The sequence below is a fragment of the Taudactylus pleione genome, unplaced genomic scaffold (assembly GCF_031769625.1).
Source record: "Taudactylus pleione unplaced genomic scaffold, aTauple2 ptg000762l, whole genome shotgun sequence".
In the NCBI taxonomy this organism is placed as follows: Eukaryota; Metazoa; Chordata; class Amphibia; order Anura; family Myobatrachidae; genus Taudactylus; species Taudactylus pleione.
This window is the reverse complement of record NW_028285164.1, coordinates 433,900-458,032: the sequence shown is the minus strand read 5'-3', so window position 1 is coordinate 458,032 and position 24,133 is coordinate 433,900. Positions and strand designations below refer to the sequence as shown.

General features: G+C 50.6%; 1 protein-coding gene across 2 annotated transcripts; it reads left to right on the top strand.

The window, feature by feature from the left end:
* Positions 1–281: 281 nt before the first annotated feature.
* LOC148476873 (structure-specific endonuclease subunit slx1-like) lies at positions 282–23,523 on the top strand. Of its 2 annotated transcripts, none has more exons than XM_088457447.1 (7): positions 282–354; positions 12,976–13,184; positions 15,798–15,849; positions 18,596–18,955; positions 19,376–19,503; positions 21,271–21,355; positions 23,196–23,523. In XM_088457447.1, exons 2-7 carry the CDS (start codon positions 13,012–13,014, stop codon positions 23,223–23,225), a joined length of 828 nt encoding a protein of 275 aa, XP_088313573.1. In that variant the 5' UTR covers positions 282–354; positions 12,976–13,011; the 3' UTR covers positions 23,226–23,523. The 2 variants fall into 2 exon arrangements, with proteins under 2 accessions (XP_088313573.1, XP_088313572.1); XM_088457446.1 differs by lacking the exon at positions 282–354 and adding an exon at positions 372–406.
* The last annotated feature ends 610 nt before the right edge of the window (positions 23,524–24,133 follow it).

The following is a 24,133-nucleotide window of genomic DNA, read 5'->3' as shown; positions in this document are numbered from 1 at the left end:
GCCTCGCTGCGTCCCTATGAAGGCGGGACGAGATACAAATGGGACCAATTGGAGAGTCAGAGCCGTAAAGCCCCCCGCACGGCTTCTGTTGTGCTGACCTGGTAATGCCTGTATTACTCTGATGACTATGCTTCCCATTCCCTCAGGTCACAAACCGCTCCTTACTCTGTGTTACATGGAACTATATAAATGATGTGAATATTGGTCGTGATACGTTTTGGTTTTCGTGTACATCTTTTTTTTTTAATTCTCATGTACGTCAGGCGTCTGTAGAGACAGTCCTGTCGCCATGGAAGCGAAATGGGGGAGGGCCCTGTAACCAGGAAGTGACGTGAGACAGGAGGAAGAGGGCAGGTGAGTGCCAGGTTCTGGTTATTATTCCTCTCAGTATATCAGCCATCGGCAGGTACAGTAGCCTCAGAGTAACACGCACCCACAGGGGGGAAACTAGTGTACACACACCTTCCATACATACTAAGGGGGCTGGAGCCTGGGGATTGCATACAGGGGAGTAGTGCTGTGCACTTATACACACACCTCCCATACATACTAAGGGGGCTGGAGCCTGGGGATTGCATACAGGGGAGTAGTGCTGTGCACTTATACACACACCTCCCATACATACTAAGGAGGATGGAGCCTGGGCATTGCATGCAGGGGAGGAGCAGTGCTGTGCAGTTATACACACACCTCCCATACATACTAAGGAGGATGGAGCCTGGGCATTGCATGCAGGGGAGTAGTGCTGGGCAGTTATACACACACCTCCCATACATACTAAGGAGGATGGAGCCTGGGCATTGCATGCAGGGGAGGAGCAGTGCTGTGCAGTTATACACACACCTCCCATACATACTAAGGAGGCTGGAGCCTGGGCATTGCATGCAGGGGAGTAGTGCTGGGCAGTTATACACACACCTGCCATACATACTAATGGGGCTGGAGCCTGGGCATTGCATACAGGGGAGTAGTGCTGGGCACTTATACACACACCTCCCATACATACTAAGGGGGCTGGAGCCTGGGGATTGCATACAGGGGAGTAGTGCTGTGCACTTATACACACACCTCCCATACATACTAAGGAGGATGGAGCCTGGGCATTGCATGCAGGGGAGTAGTGCTGGGCAGTTATACACACACCTCACATACATACTAAGGAGGATGGAGCCTGGGCATTGCATGCAGGGGAGGAGCAGTGCTGTGCAGTTATACACTCACCTCCCATACATACTAAGGAGGCTGGAGCCTGGGCATTGCATGCAGGGGAGTAGTGCTGTGCAGTTATACACACCCCTCACATACATACTAAGGAGGCTGGAGTCTGGGCATTGCATGCAGGGGAGTAGTGCTGGGCAGTTATACACACACCTGCCATACATACTAATGGGGCTGGAGCCTGGGCATTGCATACAGGGGAGTAGTGCTGGGCACTTATACACACACCTCCCATACATACTAAGGGGGCTGGAGCCTGGGGATTGCATACAGGGGAGTAGTGCTGTGCACTTATACACACACCTCCCATACATACTAAGGAGGATGGAGCCTGGGCATTGCATGCAGGGGAGTAGTGCTGGGCAGTTATACACACACCTCCCATACATACTAAGGAGGATGGAGCCTGGGCATTGCATGCAGGGGAGGAGCAGTGCTGTGCAGTTATACACTCACCTCCCATACATACTAAGGAGGCTGGAGCCTGGGCATTGCATGCAGGGGAGTAGTGCTGTGCAGTTATACACACCCCTCACATACATACTAAGGAGGCTGGAGTCTGGGCATTGCATGCAGGGGAGTAGTGCTGGGCAGTTATACACACACCTGCCATACATACTAATGGGGCTGGAGCCTGGGCATTGCATACAGGGGAGTAGTGCTGGGCAGTTATACACACATCTCCCATACATACTAAGGAGGCTGGAGCCTGGACATTGCATGCAGGAGAGTAGTGCTGTGCACTTATACACACACCTCCCATACATACTAAGGGGGCTGGAGCCTGGGCATTGCATGCAGGGGAGTAGTGCTGTGCAGTTATACACACCCCTCACATACATACTAAGGGGGCTGGAGCCTGGGCATTGCATGCAGGGGAGTAGTGCTGTGCAGTTATACACACACCTGCCCTACATACTAAGGGGGCTGGAGCCTGGGCATTGCATGCAGGGGAGGAGTAGTGCTGTGCAGTTATACACTCACCTCCCATACATACTAATGGGGCTGGAGCCTGGGCATTGCATACAGGGGAGTAGTGCTGGGCAGTTATACACACACCTGCCATACATACTAAGGGGGCTGGAGCCTGGGCATTGCATGCAGGGGAGGAGTAGTGCTGTGCAGTTATACACACATCTCCCATACATACTAAGGAGGCTGGAGCCTGGGCATTGCATGCAGGGGAGTAGTGCTGTGCAGTTATACACACACCTGCCATACATACTAAGGAGGATGGAGCCTGGGCATTGCATGTAGGGGAGGAGTAGTGCTGTGCAGTTATACACACACCTCCCATACATACTAAGGGGGCTGGAGCCTGGGCATTGCATGCAGGGGAGTAGTGCTGTGCAGTTATACACACCCCTCACATACATACTAAGGGGGCTGGAGCCTGGGCATTGCATACAGGGGAGTAGTGCTGTGCACTTATACACACACCTCCCATACATACTAAGGAGGATGGAGCCTGGGCATTCCATGCAGGGGACTAGTGCTGGGCAGTTATACACACACCTCCCATACATACTAAGGAGGATGGAGCCTGGGCATTGCATGCAGGGGAGGAGTAGTGCTGTGCAGTTATACACTCACCTCCCATACATACTAAGGAGGCTGGAGCCTGGGCATTGCATGCAGGGGAGTAGTGCTGTGCAGTTATACACACCCCTCACATACATACTAAGGGGGCTGGAGCCTGGGCATTGCATGCAGGGGAGTAGTGCTGGGCAGTTATACACACACCTGCCATACATACTAATGGGGCTGGAGCCTGGGCATTGCATACAGGGGAGTAGTGCTGGGCAGTTATACACACATCTCCCATACATACTAAGGAGGCTGGAGCCTGGACATTGCATGCAGGAGAGTAGTGCTGTGCACTTATACACACACCTCCCATACATACTAAGGGGGCTGGAGCCTGGGCATTGCATGCAGGGGAGTAGTGCTGTGCAGTTATACACACCCCTCACATACATACTAAGGGGGCTGGAGCCTGGGCATTGCATGCAGGGGAGTAGTGCTGTGCAGTTATACACACACCTGCCCTACATACTAAGGGGGCTGGAGCCTGGGCATTGCATGCAGGGGAGTAGTGCTGGGCAGTTATACACACACCTGCCATACATACTAATGGGGCTGGAGCCTGGGCATTGCATACAGGGGAGTAGTGCTGGGCAGTTATACACACATCTCCCATACATACTAAGGAGGCTGGAGCCTGGACATTGCATGCAGGGGAGTAGTGCTGTGCAGTTATACACACATCTCCCATACATACTAAGGAGGCTGGAGCCTGGGCATTGCATGCAGGGGAGTAGTGCTGTGCAGTTATACACACACCTGCCATACATACTAAGGAGGATGGAGCCTGGGCATTGCATGCAGGGGAGGAGTAGTGCTGGGCAGTTATACACACATCTCCCATACATACTAAGGAGGCTGGAGCCTGGACATTGCATGCAGGGGAGTAGTCCTGTGCAGTTATACACACATCTCCCATACATACTAAGGAGGCTTGAGCCTGGGCATTGCATGCAGGGGAGTAGTGCTGTGCAGTTATACACACACCTGCCATACATACTAAGGAGGATGGAGCCTGGGCATTTCATGCAGGGGAGGAGTAGTGCTGTGCAGTTATACACACACCTCCCATACATACTAAGGAGGCTGGAGCCTGGGCATTGCATGCAGGGGAGTAGTGCTGTGCAGTTGTACACACCCCTCACATACATACTAAGGGGGCTGGAGCCTGGGCATTGCATACAGGGGAGTAGTGCTGTGCAGTTATACACTCACCTCCCATACATACTAAGGAGGCTGGAGCCTGGGCATTGCATGCAGGGGAGTAGTGCTGTGCAGTTATACACACCCCTCACATACATACTAAGGGGGCTGGAGCCTGGGCATTGCATGCAGGGGAGTAGTGCTGGGCAGTTATACACACACCTGCCATACATACTAATGGGGCTGGAGCCTGGGCATTGCATACAGGGGAGTAGTGCTGGGCAGTTATACACACATCTCCCATACATACTAAGGAGGCTGGAGCCTGGACATTGCATGCAGGAGAGTAGTGCTGTGCACTTATACACACACCTCCCATACATACTAAGGGGGCTGGAGCCTGGGCATTGCATGCAGGGGAGTAGTGCTGTGCAGTTATACACACCCCTCACATACATACTAAGGGGGCTGGAGCCTGGGCATTGCATGCAGGGGAGTAGTGCTGTGCAGTTATACACACACCTGCCCTACATACTAAGGGGGCTGGAGCCTGGGCATTGCATGCAGGGGAGTAGTGCTGGGCAGTTATACACACACCTGCCATACATACTAATGGGGCTGGAGCCTGGGCATTGCATACAGGGGAGTAGTGCTGGGCAGTTATACACACATCTCCCATACATACTAAGGAGGCTGGAGCCTGGACATTGCATGCAGGGGAGTAGTGCTGTGCAGTTATACACACATCTCCCATACATACTAAGGAGGCTGGAGCCTGGGCATTGCATGCAGGGGAGTAGTGCTGTGCAGTTATACACACACCTGCCATACATACTAAGGAGGATGGAGCCTGGGCATTGCATGCAGGGGAGGAGTAGTGCTGGGCAGTTATACACACATCTCCCATACATACTAAGGAGGCTGGAGCCTGGACATTGCATGCAGGGGAGTAGTGCTGTGCAGTTATACACACATCTCCCATACATACTAAGGAGGCTTGAGCCTGGGCATTGCATGCAGGGGAGTAGTGCTGTGCAGTTATACACACACCTGCCATACATACTAAGGAGGATGGAGCCTGGGCATTTCATGCAGGGGAGGAGTAGTGCTGTGCAGTTATACACACACCTCCCATACATACTAAGGAGGCTGGAGCCTGGGCATTGCATGCAGGGGAGTAGTGCTGTGCAGTTGTACACACCCCTCACATACATACTAAGGGGGCTGGAGCCTGGGCATTGCATACAGGGGAGTAGTGCTGTGCACTTATACACACACCTCCCATACATACTAAGGAGGATGGAGCCTGGGCATTGCATGCAGGGGAGTAGTGCTGGGCAGTTATACACACACCTCCCATACATACTAAGGAGGATGGAGCCTGGGCATTGCATGCAGGGGAGGAGTAGTGCTGTGCAGTTATACACTCACCTCCCATACATACTAAGGAGGCTGGAGCCTGGGCATTGCATGCAGGGGAGTAGTGCTGTGCAGTTATACACACCCCTCACATACATACTAAGGGGGCTGGAGCCTGGGCATTGCATGCAGGGGAGTAGTGCTGTGCAGTTATACACACACCTGCCCTACATACTAAGGGGGGTGGAGCCTGGGCATTGCATGCAGGGGAGGAGTAGTGCTGTGCAGTTATACACACATCTCCCATACATACTAAGGAGGCTGGAGCCTGGGCATTGCATGCAGGGGAGGAGTGCTGTGCAGTTATACACACACCTGCCATACATACTAAGGAGGATGGAGCCTGGGCATTGCATGCAGGGGAGGAGTAGTGCTGTGCAGTTATACACACACCTCCCATACATACTAAGGGGGCTGGAGCCTGGGCATTGCATGCAGGGGAGTAGTGCTGTGCAGTTATACACACCCCTCACATACATACTAAGGGGGATGGAGCCTGGGGATTGCATACAGGGGAGTAGTGCTGTGCACTTATACACACACCTCCCATACATACTAAGGAGGATGGAGCCTGGGCATTGCATGCAGGGGAGTAGTGCTGGGCAGTTATACACACACCTCCCATACATACTAAGGAGGATGGAGCCTGGGCATTGCATGCAGGGGTGGAGTAGTGCTGTGCAGTTATACACTCACCTCCCATACATACTAAGGAGGCTGGAGCCTGGGCATTGCATGCAGGGGAGTAGTGCTGTGCAGTTATACACACCCCTCACATACATACTAAGGGGGCTGGAGCCTGGGCATTGCATGCAGGGGAGTAGTGCTGTGCAGTTATACACACACCTGCCCTACATACTAAGGGGGCTGGAGTCTGGGCATTGCATGCAGGGGAGTAGTGCTGGGCAGTTATACACACACCTGCCATACATACTAATGGGGCTGGAGCCTGGGCATTGCATACAGGGGAGTAGTGCTGGGCAGTTATACACACACCTGCCATACATACTAATGGGGCTGGAGCCTGGGCATTGCATACAGGGGAGTAGTGCTGGGCAGTTATACACACATCTCCCATACATACTAAGGAGGCTGGAGCCTGGACATTGCATGCAGGGGAGTAGTGCTGTGCAGTTATACACACATCTCCCATACATACTAAGGAGGCTGGAGCCTGGGCATTGCATGCAGGGGAGTAGTGCTGTGCAGTTATACACACACCTGCCATACATACTAAGGAGGATGGAGCCTGGGCATTGCATGCAGGGGAGGAGTAGTGCTGGGCAGTTATACACACATCTCCCATACATACTAAGGAGGCTGGAGCCTGGACATTGCATGCAGGGGAGTAGTGCTGTGCAGTTATACACACATCTCCCATACATACTAAGGAGGCTGGAGCCTGGGCATTGCATGCAGGGGAGTAGTGCTGTGCAGTTATACACACACCTGCCATACATACTAAGGAGGATGGAGCCTGGGCATTGCATGCAGGGGAGGAGTAGTGCTGTGCAGTTATACACACACCTCCCATACATACTAAGGAGGCTGGAGCCTGGGCATTGCATGCAGGGGAGTAGTGCTGTGCAGTTGTACACACCCCTCACATACATACTAAGGGGGCTGGAGCCTGGGCATTGCATACAGGGGAGTAGTGCTGTGCACTTATACACACACCTCCCATACATACTAAGGAGGATGGAGCCTGGGCATTGCATGCAGGGGAGTAGTGCTGGGCAGTTATACACACACCTCCCATACATACTAAGGAGGATGGAGCCTGGGCATTGCATGCAGGGGAGGAGTAGTGCTGTGCAGTTATACACTCACCTCCCATACATACTAAGGAGGCTGGAGCCTGGGCATTGCATGCAGGGGAGTAGTGCTGTGCAGTTATACACACCCCTCACATACATACTAAGGGGGCTGGAGCCTGGGCATTGCATGCAGGGGAGTAGTGCTGTGCAGTTATACACACACCTGCCCTACATACTAAGGGGGCTGGAGCCTGGGCATTGCATGCAGGGGAGGAGTAGTGCTGTGCAGTTATACACACATCTCCCATACATACTAAGGAGGCTGGAGCCTGGGCATTGCATGCAGGGGAGGAGTGCTGTGCAGTTATACACACACCTGCCATACATACTAAGGAGGATGGAGCCTGGGCATTGCATGCAGGGGAGGAGTAGTGCTGTGCAGTTATACACACACCTCCCATACATACTAAGGGGGCTGGAGCCTGGGCATTGCATGCAGGGGAGTAGTGCTGTGCAGTTATACACACCCCTCACATACATACTAAGGGGGCTGGAGCCTGGGGATTGCATACAGGGGAGTAGTGCTGTGCACTTATACACACACCTCCCATACATACTAAGGAGGATGGAGCCTGGGCATTGCATGCAGGGGAGTAGTGCTGGGCAGTTATACACACACCTCCCATACATACTAAGGAGGATGGAGCCTGGGCATTGCATGCAGGGGAGGAGTAGTGCTGTGCAGTTATACACTCACCTCCCATACATACTAAGGAGGCTGGAGCCTGGGCATTGCATGCAGGGGAGTAGTGCTGTGCAGTTATACACACCCCTCACATACATACTAAGGGGGCTGGAGCCTGGGCATTGCATGCAGGGGAGTAGTGCTGTGCAGTTATACACACACCTGCCCTACATACTAAGGGGGCTGGAGTCTGGGCATTGCATGCAGGGGAGTAGTGCTGGGCAGTTATACACACACCTGCCATACATACTAATGGGGCTGGAGCCTGGGCATTGCATACAGGGGAGTAGTGCTGGGCAGTTATACACACATCTCCCATACATACTAAGGAGGCTGGAGCCTGGACATTGCATGCAGGAGAGTAGTGCTGTGCACTTATACACACACCTCCCATACATATTAAGGGGGCTGTAGCCTGGGCATTGCATGCAGGGGAGTAGTGCTGTGCAGTTATACACACCCCTCACATACATACTAAGGGGGCTGGAGCCTGGGCATTGCATGCAGGGGAGTAGTGCTGTGCAGTTATACACACACCTGCCCTACATACTAAGGGGGCTGGAGCCTGGGCATTGCATGCAGGGGAGTAGTGCTGGGCAGTTATACACACACCTGCCATACATACTAATGGGGCTGGAGCCTGGGCATTGCATACAGGGGAGTAGTGCTGGGCAGTTATACACACATCTCCCATACATACTAAGGAGGCTGGAGCCTGGACATTGCATGCAGGGGAGTAGTGCTGTGCAGTTATACACACATCTCCCATACATACTAAGGAGGCTGGAGCCTGGGCATTGCATGCAGGGGAGTAGTGCTGTGCAGTTATACACACACCTGCCATACATACTAAGGAGGATGGAGCCTGGGCATTGCATGCAGGGGAGGAGTAGTGCTGGGCAGTTATACACACATCTCCCATACATACTAAGGAGGCTGGAGCCTGGACATTGCATGCAGGGGAGTAGTGCTGTGCAGTTATACACACATCTCCCATACATACTAAGGAGGCTGGAGCCTGGGCATTGCATGCAGGGGAGTAGTGCTGTGCAGTTATACACACACCTCCCATACATACTAAGGAGGCTGGAGCCTGGGCATTGCATGCAGGGGAGTAGTGCTGTGCAGTTGTACACACCCCTCACATACATACTAAGGGGGCTGGAGCCTGGGCATTGCATACAGGGGAGTAGTGCTGTGCACTTATACACACACCTCCCATACATACTAAGGAGGATGGAGCCTGGGCATTGCATGCAGGGGAGTAGTGCTGGGCAGTTATACACACACCTCCCATACATACTAAGGAGGATGGAGCCTGGGCATTGCATGCAGGGGAGGAGTAGTGCTGTGCAGTTATACACTCACCTCCCATACATACTAAGGAGGCTGGAGCCTGGGCATTGCATGCAGGGGAGTAGTGCTGTGCAGTTATACACACCCCTCACATACATACTAAGGGGGCTGGAGCCTGGGCATTGCATGCAGGGGAGTAGTGCTGTGCAGTTATACACACACCTGCCCTACATACTAAGGGGGCTGGAGCCTGGGCATTGCATGCAGGGGAGGAGTAGTGCTGTGCAGTTATACACACATCTCCCATACATACTAAGGAGGCTGGAGCCTGGGCATTGCATGCAGGGGAGGAGTGCTGTGCAGTTATACACACACCTGCCATACATACTAAGGAGGATGGAGCCTGGGCATTGCATGCAGGGGAGGAGTAGTGCTGTGCAGTTATACACACACCTCCCATACATACTAAGGGGGCTGGAGCCTGGGCATTGCATGCAGGGGAGTAGTGCTGTGCAGTTATACACACCCCTCACATACATACTAAGGGGGCTGGAGCCTGGGGATTGCATACAGGGGAGTAGTGCTGTGCACTTATACACACACCTCCTATACATACTAAGGAGGATGGAGCCTGGGCATTGCATGCAGGGGAGTAGTGCTGGGCAGTTATACACACACCTCCCATACATACTAAGGAGGATGGAGCCTGGGCATTGCATGCAGGGGAGGAGTAGTGCTGTGCAGTTATACACTCACCTCCCATACATACTAAGGAGGCTGGAGCCTGGGCATTGCATGCAGGGGAGTAGTGCTGTGCAGTTATACACACCCCTCACATACATACTAAGGGGGCTGGAGCCTGGGCATTGCATGCAGGGGAGTAGTGCTGTGCAGTTATACACACACCTGCCCTACATACTAAGGGGGCTGGAGTCTGGGCATTGCATGCAGGGGAGTAGTGCTGGGCAGTTATACACACACCTGCCATACATACTAATGGGGCTGGAGCCTGGGCATTGCATACAGGGGAGTAGTGCTGGGCAGTTATACACACATCTCCCATACATACTAAGGAGGCTGGAGCCTGGACATTGCATGCAGGAGAGTAGTGCTGTGCACTTATACACACACCTCCCATACATACTAAGGGGGCTGGAGCCTGGGCATTGCATGCAGGGGAGTAGTGCTGTGCAGTTATACACACCCCTCACATACATACTAAGGGGGCTGGAGCCTGGGCATTGCATGCAGGGGAGTAGTGCTGTGCAGTTATACACACACCTGCCCTACATACTAAGGGGGCTGGAGCCTGGGCATTGCATGCAGGGGAGTAGTGCTGGGCAGTTATACACACACCTGCCATACATACTAATGGGGCTGGAGCCTGGGCATTGCATACAGGGGAGTAGTGCTGGGCAGTTATACACACATCTCCCATACATACTAAGGAGGCTGGAGCCTGGACATTGCATGCAGGGGAGTAGTGCTGTGCAGTTATACACACATCTCCCATACATACTAAGGAGGCTGGAGCCTGGGCATTGCATGCAGGGGAGTAGTGCTGTGCAGTTATACACACACCTGCCATACATACTAAGGAAGATGGAGCCTGGGCATTGCATGCAGGGGAGGAGTAGTGCTGGGCAGTTATACACACATCTCCCATACATACTAAGGAGGCTGGAGCCTGGACATTGCATGCAGGGGAGTAGTGCTGTGCAGTTATACACACATCTCCCATACATACTAAGGAGGCTGGAGCCTGGGCATTGCATGCAGGGGAGTAGTGCTGTGCAGTTATACACACACCTGCCATACATACTAAGGATGGAGCCTGGGCATTGCATGCAGGGGAGGAGTAGTGCTGTGCAGTTATACACACACCTCCCATACATACTAAGGAGGCTGGAGCCTGGGCATTGCATGCAGGGGAGTAGTGCTGTGCAGTTGTACACACCCCTCACATACATACTAAGGGGGCTGGAGCCTGGGCATTGCATACAGGGGAGTAGTGCTGTGCACTTATACACACACCTCCCATACATACTAAGGAGGATGGAGCCTGGGCATTGCATGCAGGGGAGTAGTGGTGGGCAGTTATACACACACCTCCCATACATACTAAGGAGGATGGAGCCTGGGCATTGCATGCAGGGGAGGAGTAGTGCTGTGCAGTTATACACTCACCTCCCATACATACTAAGGATGCTGGAGCCTGGGCATTGCATGCAGGGGAGTAGTGCTGTGCAGTTATACACACCCCTCACATACATACTAAGGGGGCTGGAGCCTGGGCATTGCATGCAGGGGAGTAGTGCTGTGCAGTTATACACACACCTGCCCTACATACTAAGGGGGCTGGAGTCTGGGCATTGCATGCAGGGGAGTAGTGCTGGGCAGTTATACACACACCTGCCATACATACTAATGGGGCTGGAGCCTGGGCATTGCATACAGGGGAGTAGTGCTGGGCAGTTATACACACATCTCCCATACATACTAAGGAGGCTGGAGCCTGGACATTGCATGCAGGGGAGTAGTGCTGTGCAGTTATACACACATCTCCCATACATACTAAGGAGGCTGGAGCCTGGGCATTGCATGCAGGGGAGTAGTGCTGTGCAGTTATACACACACCTGCCATACATACTAAGGAGGATGGAGCCTGGGCATTGCATGCAGGGGAGGAGTAGTGCTGGGCAGTTATACACACACCTCCCATACATACTAAGGAGGATGGAGCCTGGGTATTGCATGCAGGGGAGTAGTGCTGTGCAGTTATACACACACCTCCCATACATACTAAGGGGGCTGGAGTCTGGGCATTGCATGCAGGGGAGTAGTGCTGGGCAGTTATACACACACCTGCCATACATACTAAGGAGGCTGGAGCCTGGGCATTGCATGCAGGGGAGGAGTAGTGCTGTGCAGTTATACACACACCTCCCATACATACTAAGGAGGCTGGAGCCTGGGCATTGCATGCAGGGGAGGAGTAGTGCTGTGCAGTTATACACACACCTCCCATACATACTAAGGAGGCTGGAGCCTGGGCATTGCATGCAGGGGAGTAGTGCTGTGCAGTTATACACGCGCCTGCCATACATACTAAGGGGGCTGAAGCCTGGGCATTGCATGCAGGGGGGGGAGTAGTGCTGTGCAGTCATACACACACCTCCCATACATACTAAGGAGGCTGGAGCCTGGGCATTGCATGCAGGGAGAGTATACACACTGAGCATTACACACAGTATGCAGGGCCGCATACTCACCTACTTTTGAAAAAGCTATTTCAGGGACATTGAAAAGATTACACCTATCAGCACAGTGTTCAGGTTGGCGTGTCACAAAACTGACTTACAGCCAGATAGGGATGGCCATCGATGGTAAAATAGCAAGGGGGATTGGCACTATGCAGTTGTAGTACTGTACCCTGAGCATTACACCCAGCATACAGGAGAGTAGTACTGTGCTGCTGTATATAGGCATACTGAGCATTACACCCAGCATACAGGAGAGTAGTACTGTGCTGCTGTATATAGGCATACTGAGCATTACACCCAGCACGCAGGGGGAGTGGTACTGTGCTGCTAGCTATATATATATATATATATATATATATATATATATTATCACACACACATACAGTAGCAGGGTCCAGAAAACGGTCTCCAGCCATCGGCCCACTCACCCCCTTTGGTGAAGGTTATCCAGTAAAAAATAGGGCTGTAAGGCACTTAGAAGCTGATTATCAGCCTATATATGGTGACAAGTCCATAAGCCAACCATTTATTTTATGTGCTCCCTGAACAGTTTATCCTCGAGCTGCTGCTGACAGACAGACACAGGATGGTGGTGGAGGTGGAGGGGTTTTACGGCGTCTATCTTTTATTCTGCACCAACCCAAAATACAAAGGCCGCATCTATATCGGCTTCACGGTGAATCCAGAGAGGCGCATCCAGCAGCATAATGGCGGAAAGCACAAGGGAGGAGCCTGGAAGACCAGCGGGAGAGGACCCTGGTACTGGGAATGCACCATAGCGCACAAAGCTGGTGATGTTTTATACATGGACAGTGCTGGAGTTGTAAAGGGCGTGTGCTCTGTATGAATGTGGATGTGTTTGGAAGGCTCACAGGTTGCATGGTATGAGTTACAGTGCACCCATTGCCTAAGCCCAATGGATCTAATTTATGAAGGACAGCATTCGTGGCGTCGTATGTACTAGTGAATGGACTGGCCGCATCCTCATGAGTGTTGGTTTAGCCCACAAAATGTCCGCCTTCACTCTGTGTACACCTTAAAGTCAGCCTACACAGACTATAGGCAGCCATTTTGTGGCTTCAGCTAATGTTATATAGAACGTAACCTATTATTAGACCAACCCTTATGTTTATTAGTTACACACGCGCACGCAGGGGGGGTTTCCGAGTACCTAGAAACCCCCCCCTGCCTGGCTATTTACTACAGCTACCTATTTTCAATTTTTTTATATATTGGATCAGTGTACATCGCCGCCGGAGCAGCGCAGCCACCGCAGTACAGTATGTCACTCACTCTCTGCGTGGCTGCATAGCTCCGGCGTGTGAGAGGCTGGCCGCAGCTGGCAGGTAGGGGGAGCTCCTCTCAGGCTGCTCTGTCACATGGGATAAGCAGCGCGTGTTCACTGTACTGTGTCCTCCGGGGTGGCTACAAAGTGTAGGTGCAGGTAAAGTTGTGCACTCACTTCTGTATGAGGAGAGCGGGCGGGTGCCGGTATAAGTCATCATTCATCAGCATGATAGCGGGAAGGTGGTATTGCTGCCTGTCTTTGGATGGGTGGTGCTGGGGTGGGAATGGACATGGTGTCTGTGTATGGGGGGCTGGGGGTGCTGTCTGTCTATGTAGGGGTGGTGCTGCGGTGGGAATGGACATGGTGTCTGTGTATGGGGGTCGGGGGTGCTGTCTGTCTATGTAGGGGTGGTGCTGGGGTGGGAATGGACATGGTGTATGGGGGTCGGGGGTGCTGTCTGTCTACGTAGGGGTGGTGCTGGGGTGGGAATGGACATGGTGTCTGTGTATGGGGGTCGGGGGTGCTGTCTGTCTATGTAGGGGTGGTGCTGGGGTGGGAATGGACATGGTGTATGGGGGTCGGGGGTGCTGTCTGTCTACGTAGGGGTGGTGCTGGGGTGGGAATGGACATGGTGGCTGTGCTGTCTGTGTATGGGGGTCGGGGGTGCTGTCTGTCTATGTAGGGGTGGTGCTGGGGTGGGAATGGACATGGTGGCTGTGCTGTCTGTGTATGGGGGTCGGGGTTGCTCTCTGTCTATGTAGGGGTGGTGCTGGGGTGGGAATGGACATGGTGGCTGTGCTGTCTGTGTATGGGGGTCGGGGGTGCTGTCTGTCTATGTAGGGGTGGTGCTGGGGTGGGAATGGACATGGTGGCTGTGCTGTCTGTGTATGGGGGTCGGGGGTGCTGTCTGTCTATGTAGGGGTGGTGCTGGGGTGGGAATGGACATGGTGGCTGTGCTGTCTGTGTATGGGGGTCGGGGGTGCTGTCTGTCTATGTAGGGGTGGTGCTGGGGTGGGAATGGACATGGTGGCTGTGCTGTCTGTGTATGGGGGTCGGGGTTGCTCTCTGTCTATGTAGGGGTGGTGCTGGGGTGGGAATGGACATGCTGTCTGTGTATGGGGGTCGGGGGTGCCATCTGTCTATGTAGGGGTGGTGCTGGGGTGGGAATGGACATGGTGGCTGTGCTGTCTGTGTATGGGGGGCTGGGGTGCCATCTGTCTATGGAGGGGGAGGGTGAAGCCTCATACTTTCATTTCTGATGGCAGCCCTATTTGGAAACCCCCCTTTTAAAATCCTGCGTTTGCCACTGGCCTCATGAACACTAGTCAGCACCTAAGCGATTCCTAGCATACTAATGGGCTGCATACTGGTTCAGCTGACAAAATGGCAGCCTCCGTGGTGTGGGGACAGATCCGCTCTCTGAATACATTATACTGAACTATTAGAACTGAATATATAAGAAATGATTAAATACATAAATACAGTACAGAATATACAATAAAACATGCTCGCGTTTGGGAGATCCTCTAAGGTCTTTGCTGGAATCCACCATTAATAACGCTCCAGCGATTTAACTTCAGTACAGACAAAGACTACGGCTGCATACACACATAATGAGGTTAGTAAGCAATGATTTTAGTGAACGATTTTCGTCCAGATTTTCCCTTGAAAAAGTGAACGAAAATCGTTTATAAAAATCATTGGTTACTACATTAATGAACGATTTTTTAATCATGCATACAGTGAATGGACATCGTTCATTCTGTACAGCATGAACGATTTTCTGAACGAAAATCGTTTGTTTCACAGTCAGAATGGACGATAAACTACAAACGTGAACACGCATGAACGATTATCGTTCACCTCAAAAAGATGACCGATTTTATAAACGATTTAACGATAACAACGTCGTTATAGTTAAATCGTTCAAAAAAATCGTTAAATGTGTGTGTACTCACCTTTAGAAAGTAAATGGAGAGATAAATATTTTCTAGAACATTTATTGAAGCACACAGCGAGCCCATGTGGACATGTAACATAGTTTCCCTTTAATCAGCCTTTATCTCCATTTCTTCCCCATACAGGGACATGGTGATGATAGTCCATGGATTTCCCAATGACATCGCAGCCCTGCGGGTAAGATAATCAGCCCGTACAGACGGCGGCACTAACCCTGCGCTCTCTTCTCAGTAGCTGCCATCTTATTAGCATAACACAGAACCCCGGCTGGTAATATTGGTGCTTACACTGTAATTGGTGTATTTGGGATGGAACGATGTCAGGAAATACTATCTGCGCTCTGTTGTCTTGTGTGTTAGCTATGGCGCATTAATGCTGCAAGATAAGGGCCATATTTCTCTTCAGTACTTCTAGTCCAATAACAGAGAGATAATTTGATGATACTGATAACCAAGTCCTGAGAAAACAATTCTGGCGAATCGTCACAGTAGCCAATGAGTACAGGTAGCGCAAACACAGTATGATAAATAAATACCCCCCCCCTCCACCCTGAGAGACTGGACTCTAATCATAATGACAGCAAATTGAGATAATGACTTATACATTTGTATTAAACCTGGTTCAGTGGTGCAAGGTTGCTGTTTGAGGTGTGAGGCACTGCCCTACCTCACATAGAAATAATAATTAGATCCTTTGCACATAAATGTAGCACACAGTGGGGTTAGAGGCGCGGGTCATCTTTACGGGACTTATCTCCCCTCTGCTCCTCCGTTTCATATGACATTTGATGTTTAATTTGAAAGCCCTACACTCACTTTATTGGCTTAAATGCACTTTAAAAAAAAAAAAAAAAATAGTGCATATTCCTGGAATACCTATGTAAGTGTTACAGGTGAGACAGGCAACCCACACATACAGAACATAATCACAAAGTCACAATGATGAGTGGCAGATGCATTTCAAATATAGTAGTACAGCAACATAATGAAAAATACATTAAAAGCTCAATTGGAATCGATCAATAGGCGTTTTTAACACGAGATCAATTTGATCACGGGAAAACGCACTTTTTAATCTTTCTCCGATACTAGTTTCGCACCTGTGGAAAAGTTTTGCCTGCCTGACTTTTCGCCAATATTGCGTGTTTTGGACGCGGAAACCTATCGTGCGTGTCCCCGCTATTCGCCGTATTCAATTACAAACCACGCAAAAACGGCAAGCGTCAAATTCAGAACAGGCGGAAAGTGCTGTCAGAATTGGGGAAATCAGCCTGAACCCCCCCAAAAAGATGCACTAATATTGGGGATAAATATAGATGTGCCCGAATAGCCCTAATAAAACAGTTTGGGGTACTTAAGTTGTTTCAATAGCTTCTTATTAGAGTCTTTGTACAAGTGGTGAAGAATGGCATAAAGCCGTATATTTTGGTGTAAATAAGTAGTCTTGTCACATTTGGGGTACATGAAAATGGGTGCTAGCTTATTATAAAGTCTCAAAAGTGAAGTTTAAAAAAAACTTGAATAACTCACCTGTTACATGCACCTGCAATCTTACAGACCCCCAAGAAGTCTATTTTGCTAGTTTTGATGCTTGTCCCCCACTTTGAGCTTATTCGCCCCCAAACTGAAAGTACTTTTTGGGGTGTTCTCAAATTTTTCCCCGGGATTTTTTGAAACCGTTGTCCTTTGGGGGGCTGTCCCAGGGGTTCTGAGTGTTTTCCCCACCTTTGCACCCCAAAATACAAATTTTGAACTTCTATTCTTAGGCAAATCTCTTTCGCCTATTACATTGTATTGCCTTTCCGCGTAGGCGAAAACCAGCTGGAATTGAATACGGAGAGAAGTTCCGGCCACGCGAAAAAAGCCGTGATCAGCGATACTTTTGGCTTTTCGCTTCTAATTGAATACGGCCCACAGGGAGAGACTTAGGGCCATATTCAATCAGAAGCAAAAAGCCATTTTCTGCGTAAAAGTATCGCTGATCACAGCTTTTGGCGTGGTCGGAATTTATCTCCGTATTCAATTCCAGACGGTTTTCGCCTACGCAGAAACTCAATACATTGTAGTAGGCGAAAAAGATTCGCCCAAGAATAGCAGGAGAAAAGAAGTTCAAAATTTGTATTTTGGGGTGCAAACGTGGGGAAACCACTCAGAACCCTTGGGACAGCCCCCCAAAGGACAACTGTGTCAAAAAATCCCAGGGAAAAATTTGAGAACACCCCAAAAAAGTACTTTCATTTGGGGGGTGAAAAAGCACAAATTGGGGCGACAAGCATAAAAACTAGCAAAATAGACTTTTTGGGGGTCTGCAAGGATGGGTCAGGTGGTTTTATGATTGCAGGTGCTTGTAACAGGTGCGTTTTTCAAGTTTTTTTAGAATTTCACTTTAGAGACTTTAAAATAAGCTAGTACCCATTTTCATGTACCCCAAATGTGACAGGACTACTTAGTTTCACCAAAAAATACAGCTTTATGCCATTCTTCACCACTTGTGCAAATACTCTAATAAGAAGCTATTGAAACAACTTAAGTACCCCAGTTTTATTAGGGCTATTCGGACACATCTATATTTTTCCCCAATGTTTCTGCATCTTTTTGGGGGTTCAGGCTGATTTCCCCAATTCTGACAGCACTTTTCGCCTGTTCTGAATTCACCGCTTGCCGTTTTCGTATGGCTTGTAATTGAATACGGCGAATAGTGGGGATGCGCACGATAAATTTCCGCATCCGAAACATGCGATGAAAGTCGGGCAGGCGAAACTTTTCCGCGGGTGCAAAACTAATTGAATACAGCCCTTAATCCTCTTTTAAAACGGTTATTTATCCTGAACCACCTGTGTTCCCCTGTTGTATTATGTATAACCAGAGCATCCCTTGTGCTTTTCATCCATTGCCCGGTTACCCCTCTCTCTATCTCCCCGCAGTTTGAGTGGGCATGGCAGCACCCACACGTATCTCGCCGCCTCACTCACGTACCACGCAAGACAAAGAAACAATCCAGCTTCGATTTCCACCTGACCATCCTCTATCACATGTTGCGGGTGGCTCCGTGGAACCGTCTGCCCCTCACCCTGCGATGGCTTCGGCAAGAGTACCACCGAGAGCTGCCCCCGCTGCTCCAGCCTCCCCTGCACATGCCCCTGGCATTTGGGCAGGTCAGGGCCAGGCCAATCGCTAAACCGCAAGGAGAGAAGGGTCATGGAGAGGGAGGGGCGGCCGAGGAGCAAGTCCTCCACAGACTGAGCGCCTCCCAGCGATGCAGGGTCTGCTTTAATAAAGTACAGGTGGGTCTCTGTGCAATAGGGGAGGGGTACAATATATCGAAGTGCTGGGGGGTGGTAATGGGTGGGGCTTTATGGAAACCAGTGTAAGGGAAATTGTAGTATTACCCATGGCAGCCAATCAGAAGGTACCCTGATGTTAGATAGGGGCAGTATAACGCAGACTGTGGCACGCTGATAACTTGATATAAGTAGACCAATCACGTACAGAGGAGGAAGCCTATTGGTTCACTAGAGACCTCCCCGTGGCACTGTCTTCCTAGTGAATGGATAGGCTGATTCCTAGTTCTGGCTGTGCAGGCGATGGAACTGCTTCAATTGGTCATTTAGAATAAACATGCGGCTGCTGATGGCTTATTACTAATATATTTCTCTCAAACAAATGGGCGCACTGATTGTGCGATTCTGTTTCCGCGTGTGCAGAGCGAAGACGACACCATTCACTGCTTCCACCCTGGCTGTTCCCTGACCGCCCACATCCTGTGTCTGGCTAAACTCTTCCTCCAGCATGAGCCCGGACACCTCATCCCGGTGGAGGGTCTGTGTCCCAGGTAAGGGGCTGCCAATCTGCCCAGGAGCTGCTGTACAGGAAAACCTGCATATAAGTGGATTGCAGGAAACCCGGTTCTATCTAATGATGCTTTATGACCTGTAAAGTACAAACAGTGGAGGTAAACTGATATTCCTGGGAATGCAGCCTATAAGAACCTCACTGAGGCATGAGGCAGTCTGTACACACAGCGGAGGTGAGCCGATATTGCTGATAATGCAGCTCGTCAATTAATTAGGAACATCACTGAGGTATGAGACACTCTGGGCCTGATTCAGACCCGCTCGCGAGCGCTGAGCGCTCGGAAGCGGGTCGATGTTGGCCAAGAGCGCATGCGCACGACGGAGGCGGCTCCGTTGTGTGCATGCGCGAGAACCGAATAACGACGGCCAAGCCGTCGTTATGGGTCTCGCACCAAAGGGGGCGTGCTGTCGATGGTGAGTGACAGCACGCCCCCTTTGGTGGGCGTGCCAGGGGCGTTGCTGCACAGACAGAGGCGTTCCCATGGGAACGCCTACCGTCTGGGGCCGGCCCCACTGACATCACAAGTGATGTCAGTGGGAGTGACATCACAAGTGATGTCAGTGGGAGTGCTTTTGGCTCTGATAGAGCCAAAAGCACTCCGGCAACAAGACCCTACCGCAAGGGTCTCGTCGCAAGCCCGATGGTCGCGATGGTCTTGACCATCGCGACCATCATCATGGACGCTCGCATAAGCTGTGGGTGGTAACCCACAGCTATGCGAGCGGCCAAGAAGCCGCAACATAAAAAAAAAAAAAAACGCCATGATTTTAGAGCGGGCGCTCGTTCAGAGCGTCCGGCTCTGAATCAGGCCCTCTGTACATACAGCGAAGGTGAGCCAATATTGCTGCCTGTCAATTAACTAGGAACCTCGCTGAGGCATGAGGCACACTGTACACACAGCCGATGTGATCTGATATTGCTGAGAATGCAGCCTGTCAGTTAACTAGGAACATCACTGAGGTATGAGGCACTCTATACACACAGCGAAGGTGAGCCGATATTGCTGAGAATGCAGCCCGTCAGTTAACTAGGAATCTCGCTGAGGCATGAGGCACTCTGCACATAGTGGAGGTGATCAGATATTGCGGAGAATGCAAATAACTTGGAACCTCATTGAGGCACACTGTACACATAGCGGAGGTAACCAGTATTCATGGGAATGCAGCCTATAAATGAAGTAGGAGCCTGGGGAAATGAGCAATAACTGCTGCCTCTGGGCTGTACGTAGGTTATTTGCGGGTCTGTATTAGAATATCGCCAGGCTCGTTACCCGGGAAACAGACCCTGGTGAATTGAATTTGCCCCATTGAGCTCTTAATGTCAGGCAGCAGATATAAAATATCTGAAATGGGAAAATATTTCCTAATAACCAAACTAAAAAGTGCTATAATAAGTCTTCTATTCGCTTTCTAATGTGTTTTACTTAAGGGGAAGTCTTCAGTACACAGTGTCTTGTGGCAGTAGCGGCTCTGAGTTACCCCGTTATACTAATCTGTATAATAAACCTACGGTTATCCCAAGCAGGTCTCCATTCATTTACTGACATTTTTCCAACAACATTTGCTAGAAGTCTGTAGGAAGTAGTCACTACTCATTATTAATATACTGCATTACTGTTCCATCCACTGACGGACTGTGGACAACTTATATGTCCCATCTACTTGCAGACTGTGGGCAGCGTAATCTCTGTGTGTGGCCGTATACAGTATGTGGAGACTGATCTTTCCTCTCTCCTGTCTTCCAGCTGTGGGAATTCTGTACTGTGGGGGGATCTGATCCGATACAAGAAGGGCTGTTATGGAGATTTGGAGGAGGTCTCTAACTCCCAGGTATGTACCTCCCCCTCCCCACAGCCAGATTGTAGCTCCGTTTTGGTCCCTGGTACATATTACAGCAGGGTTCTAGATCAGATCTGGGTACCGAACTGTTCTATCTTCTGGTCCATGTTCTAGGTCAGTTCTAGGTAACATCAGAGCTATGTGGCCTATGTTAGCTGTACTATCTCTGATGATGGTCTTATGTATAAATCAATACATGTCACATCCATTACCTAGGACAGTGGTTCACAAACTCGGTCCTCAGGACCCCACACAGTTCATTTTTTCCAGGTCACCCAGCAGGTGCACAGGTGTATTCATTACTCACTGACACATTTTAAAAGATCTACAGGTGCAGCTAATTATTTCACTAGTAATTATGTGAGGAGACCTGCAAAACATGCGCTGTTTGGGGTCCTGAGGACCGAGTTTGAGAACCTGTGACCTAGGAGACTGCAAGCTTATCGCTCAACCCGTCAATAGTGTTACAAGATAGAGAAGCTCAGCCTAAAGGCCCCCATACATCAGCAATTGATTGCAGCAATCGTGCAATTTGCAATCGATTGAAAAAGGGAAAGATTTTTATACACAATCGATTGCAAATTGCACGATTGCTGCAATCAATTGCTGATGTATGGGGGCCTTAAGACACTTTTAAAGATGAGAAATCTCCAATAGTAGATTGTGAATCTAGCTCTGGGTCTCAATCAGACCCGCTCGCGAGCGCTGTACGCTCGCAAGATGGTCGATGCTGCTCCGTCGTGCGCATGCGCGAGACCCGGCGAGCGACGGGGATGCCGTCGCTCGGGGTCTTGCACCAAAGGGGGCGTGCTGTCAATGGTGAGTGACAGCACGCCCCCTTTGGTGGGCGTGCCAGGGGCGTGGCTGCCCAGACGGAGGCGTTCCCATGGGAACGCCTACCGTCTGGGGCCGGCCCCACTGACATCACTAGTGATGTCAGTGGGAGTGCTTTTGGCTCTGATAGAGCCAAAAGCACTCCGGCTTGCGGCAGACGAGACCCTACCACAAGGGTCTCGTCGCAAGCCCGATGGTCGCGATGGTCTTGACCATCGCGACCATCTTTTTGGCCGCTCGCATAAGCTGTGGGTGGTCACCCACAGCTATGCGAGCGGCCAGGAGGCCGCTCCAAATTTAGCTGGGACGGCCCTGATTCAGAGCGAGCGCTCTTGTCAGAGCATCCGGCTCTGAATCAGGCCCCTCTGTACGTGTATAGGCAGGGATGCCAGGAAGCCCATCTCACACCCTCTTTGGGGCACGGACCTTTAGCTAAAACAGCAGTTCAGACCAGTAATCTATGGATAATTGGAGATGTATGTAAACATCGGGTTTAAGTACATCTTCAATGTTTTTAGATCTGAGGTTGCGATGTCGCTTGCAGTGCCCCAAACGCTGCAGCATAATTGACATGTTAGAGGCGGAGACGGGCAGTCTTACAGAAAATGGGGGTGTCGGCCCCATTTTCTGGGCGTACTGAAGTTGGTGTCTGCATTCTTAAACGCGGCTTCTCTAGCGTGAATTTCCCGGCCATCCTGAGGGTGACTCAGATGACCGATGTTCACAATGCTGCGTCCACTGATGCCGCAGCGAATCAAGAGAAGCCGGCAGGAGGCGTCTACATGCCGCCTCTTGCAGCATTAGCATATTATTATACAGCGCTGTGAGATCTGCGTCCATCTCTAAATCAGGCCCCTAGTTGGGTATTAATAAGGACAGTGTTATAGTTTTATTGCTGCACAGAAACCTGCAGCAGTAATCTGCAGAATCCTCTTATTCAGTATCACTGCCCTCTAGTGGCCGACCCAGCACTCACCATCTGTCCTATTTCCCACAGGCTCACTGGGTGGATGAGTTACACAGCTGATGCCTGGAGAGGTGGATCTACTACAGGAAGATTGCAGATCACCTGCCGGGAAGCAAAGATGGCCACCAGGCCTTTTAGCAAACTTTTTAGAAAATATATATAGATTTTTTTAAGATGAATAAGGATTTCAGCTCCCTAAAAGGACAATATGGATGAGATTTTATCCTTCCCGGAAACACTAAAGCAAAAATTATGGCTGAGAACTCGTGTATGGATGTGCTCCCGCTACTATTTATTTATAATGCTGCTAATGAATGAGTGATCAGTAAATAAAGTCACATTTTATAGATGTTGGGTGCTGTCATTTCTGCTGCTCGGAGCTGGATCTATTCCTGGGTATAAAGTGGACCCTTGTGTACCCACCTGAGAGTATGGGCTGACCCCCTGCCCTGGGTATTACATTCCGAGCCTGCATTCTCAATGACTTACCTCCCAGCATCCTCCGCTGTGCCTAGGCAATACATACGTTTTAAGCACATATCTGAAAGTGAGATGAATTCATGATCGTTCCAGGGCAATGAAAGCATCACAGATCTGTCTCATTGATCAGTGATGGTAAGTGGTGTTTTGCATGTGTGCAGAAATTAATATAATGTACTGTACAGGTGATACATAAAACGTCCGTCTGTCTGACCACCATTTATCTGGCAGCCTGACACCCAGCAGATATCGGAGGCATACACTGAGATATCTCAGTGTATTGGCCCCAATAATCTGCACTCCGCCCATGGGGAGGAGACATTTCCACGTTCCATCCCTGGGAAGGAACGGGAAATGTTGGTCGGTCGCACATACCTGATGCGGTCGACTTTTAGCTTACAAAATATTGCATCAGACAGACGTGCTGGACAATCCGGCATGTCCGACTGACCGATATTGTAACATCGGTCAACCGCGCACACAGTGCA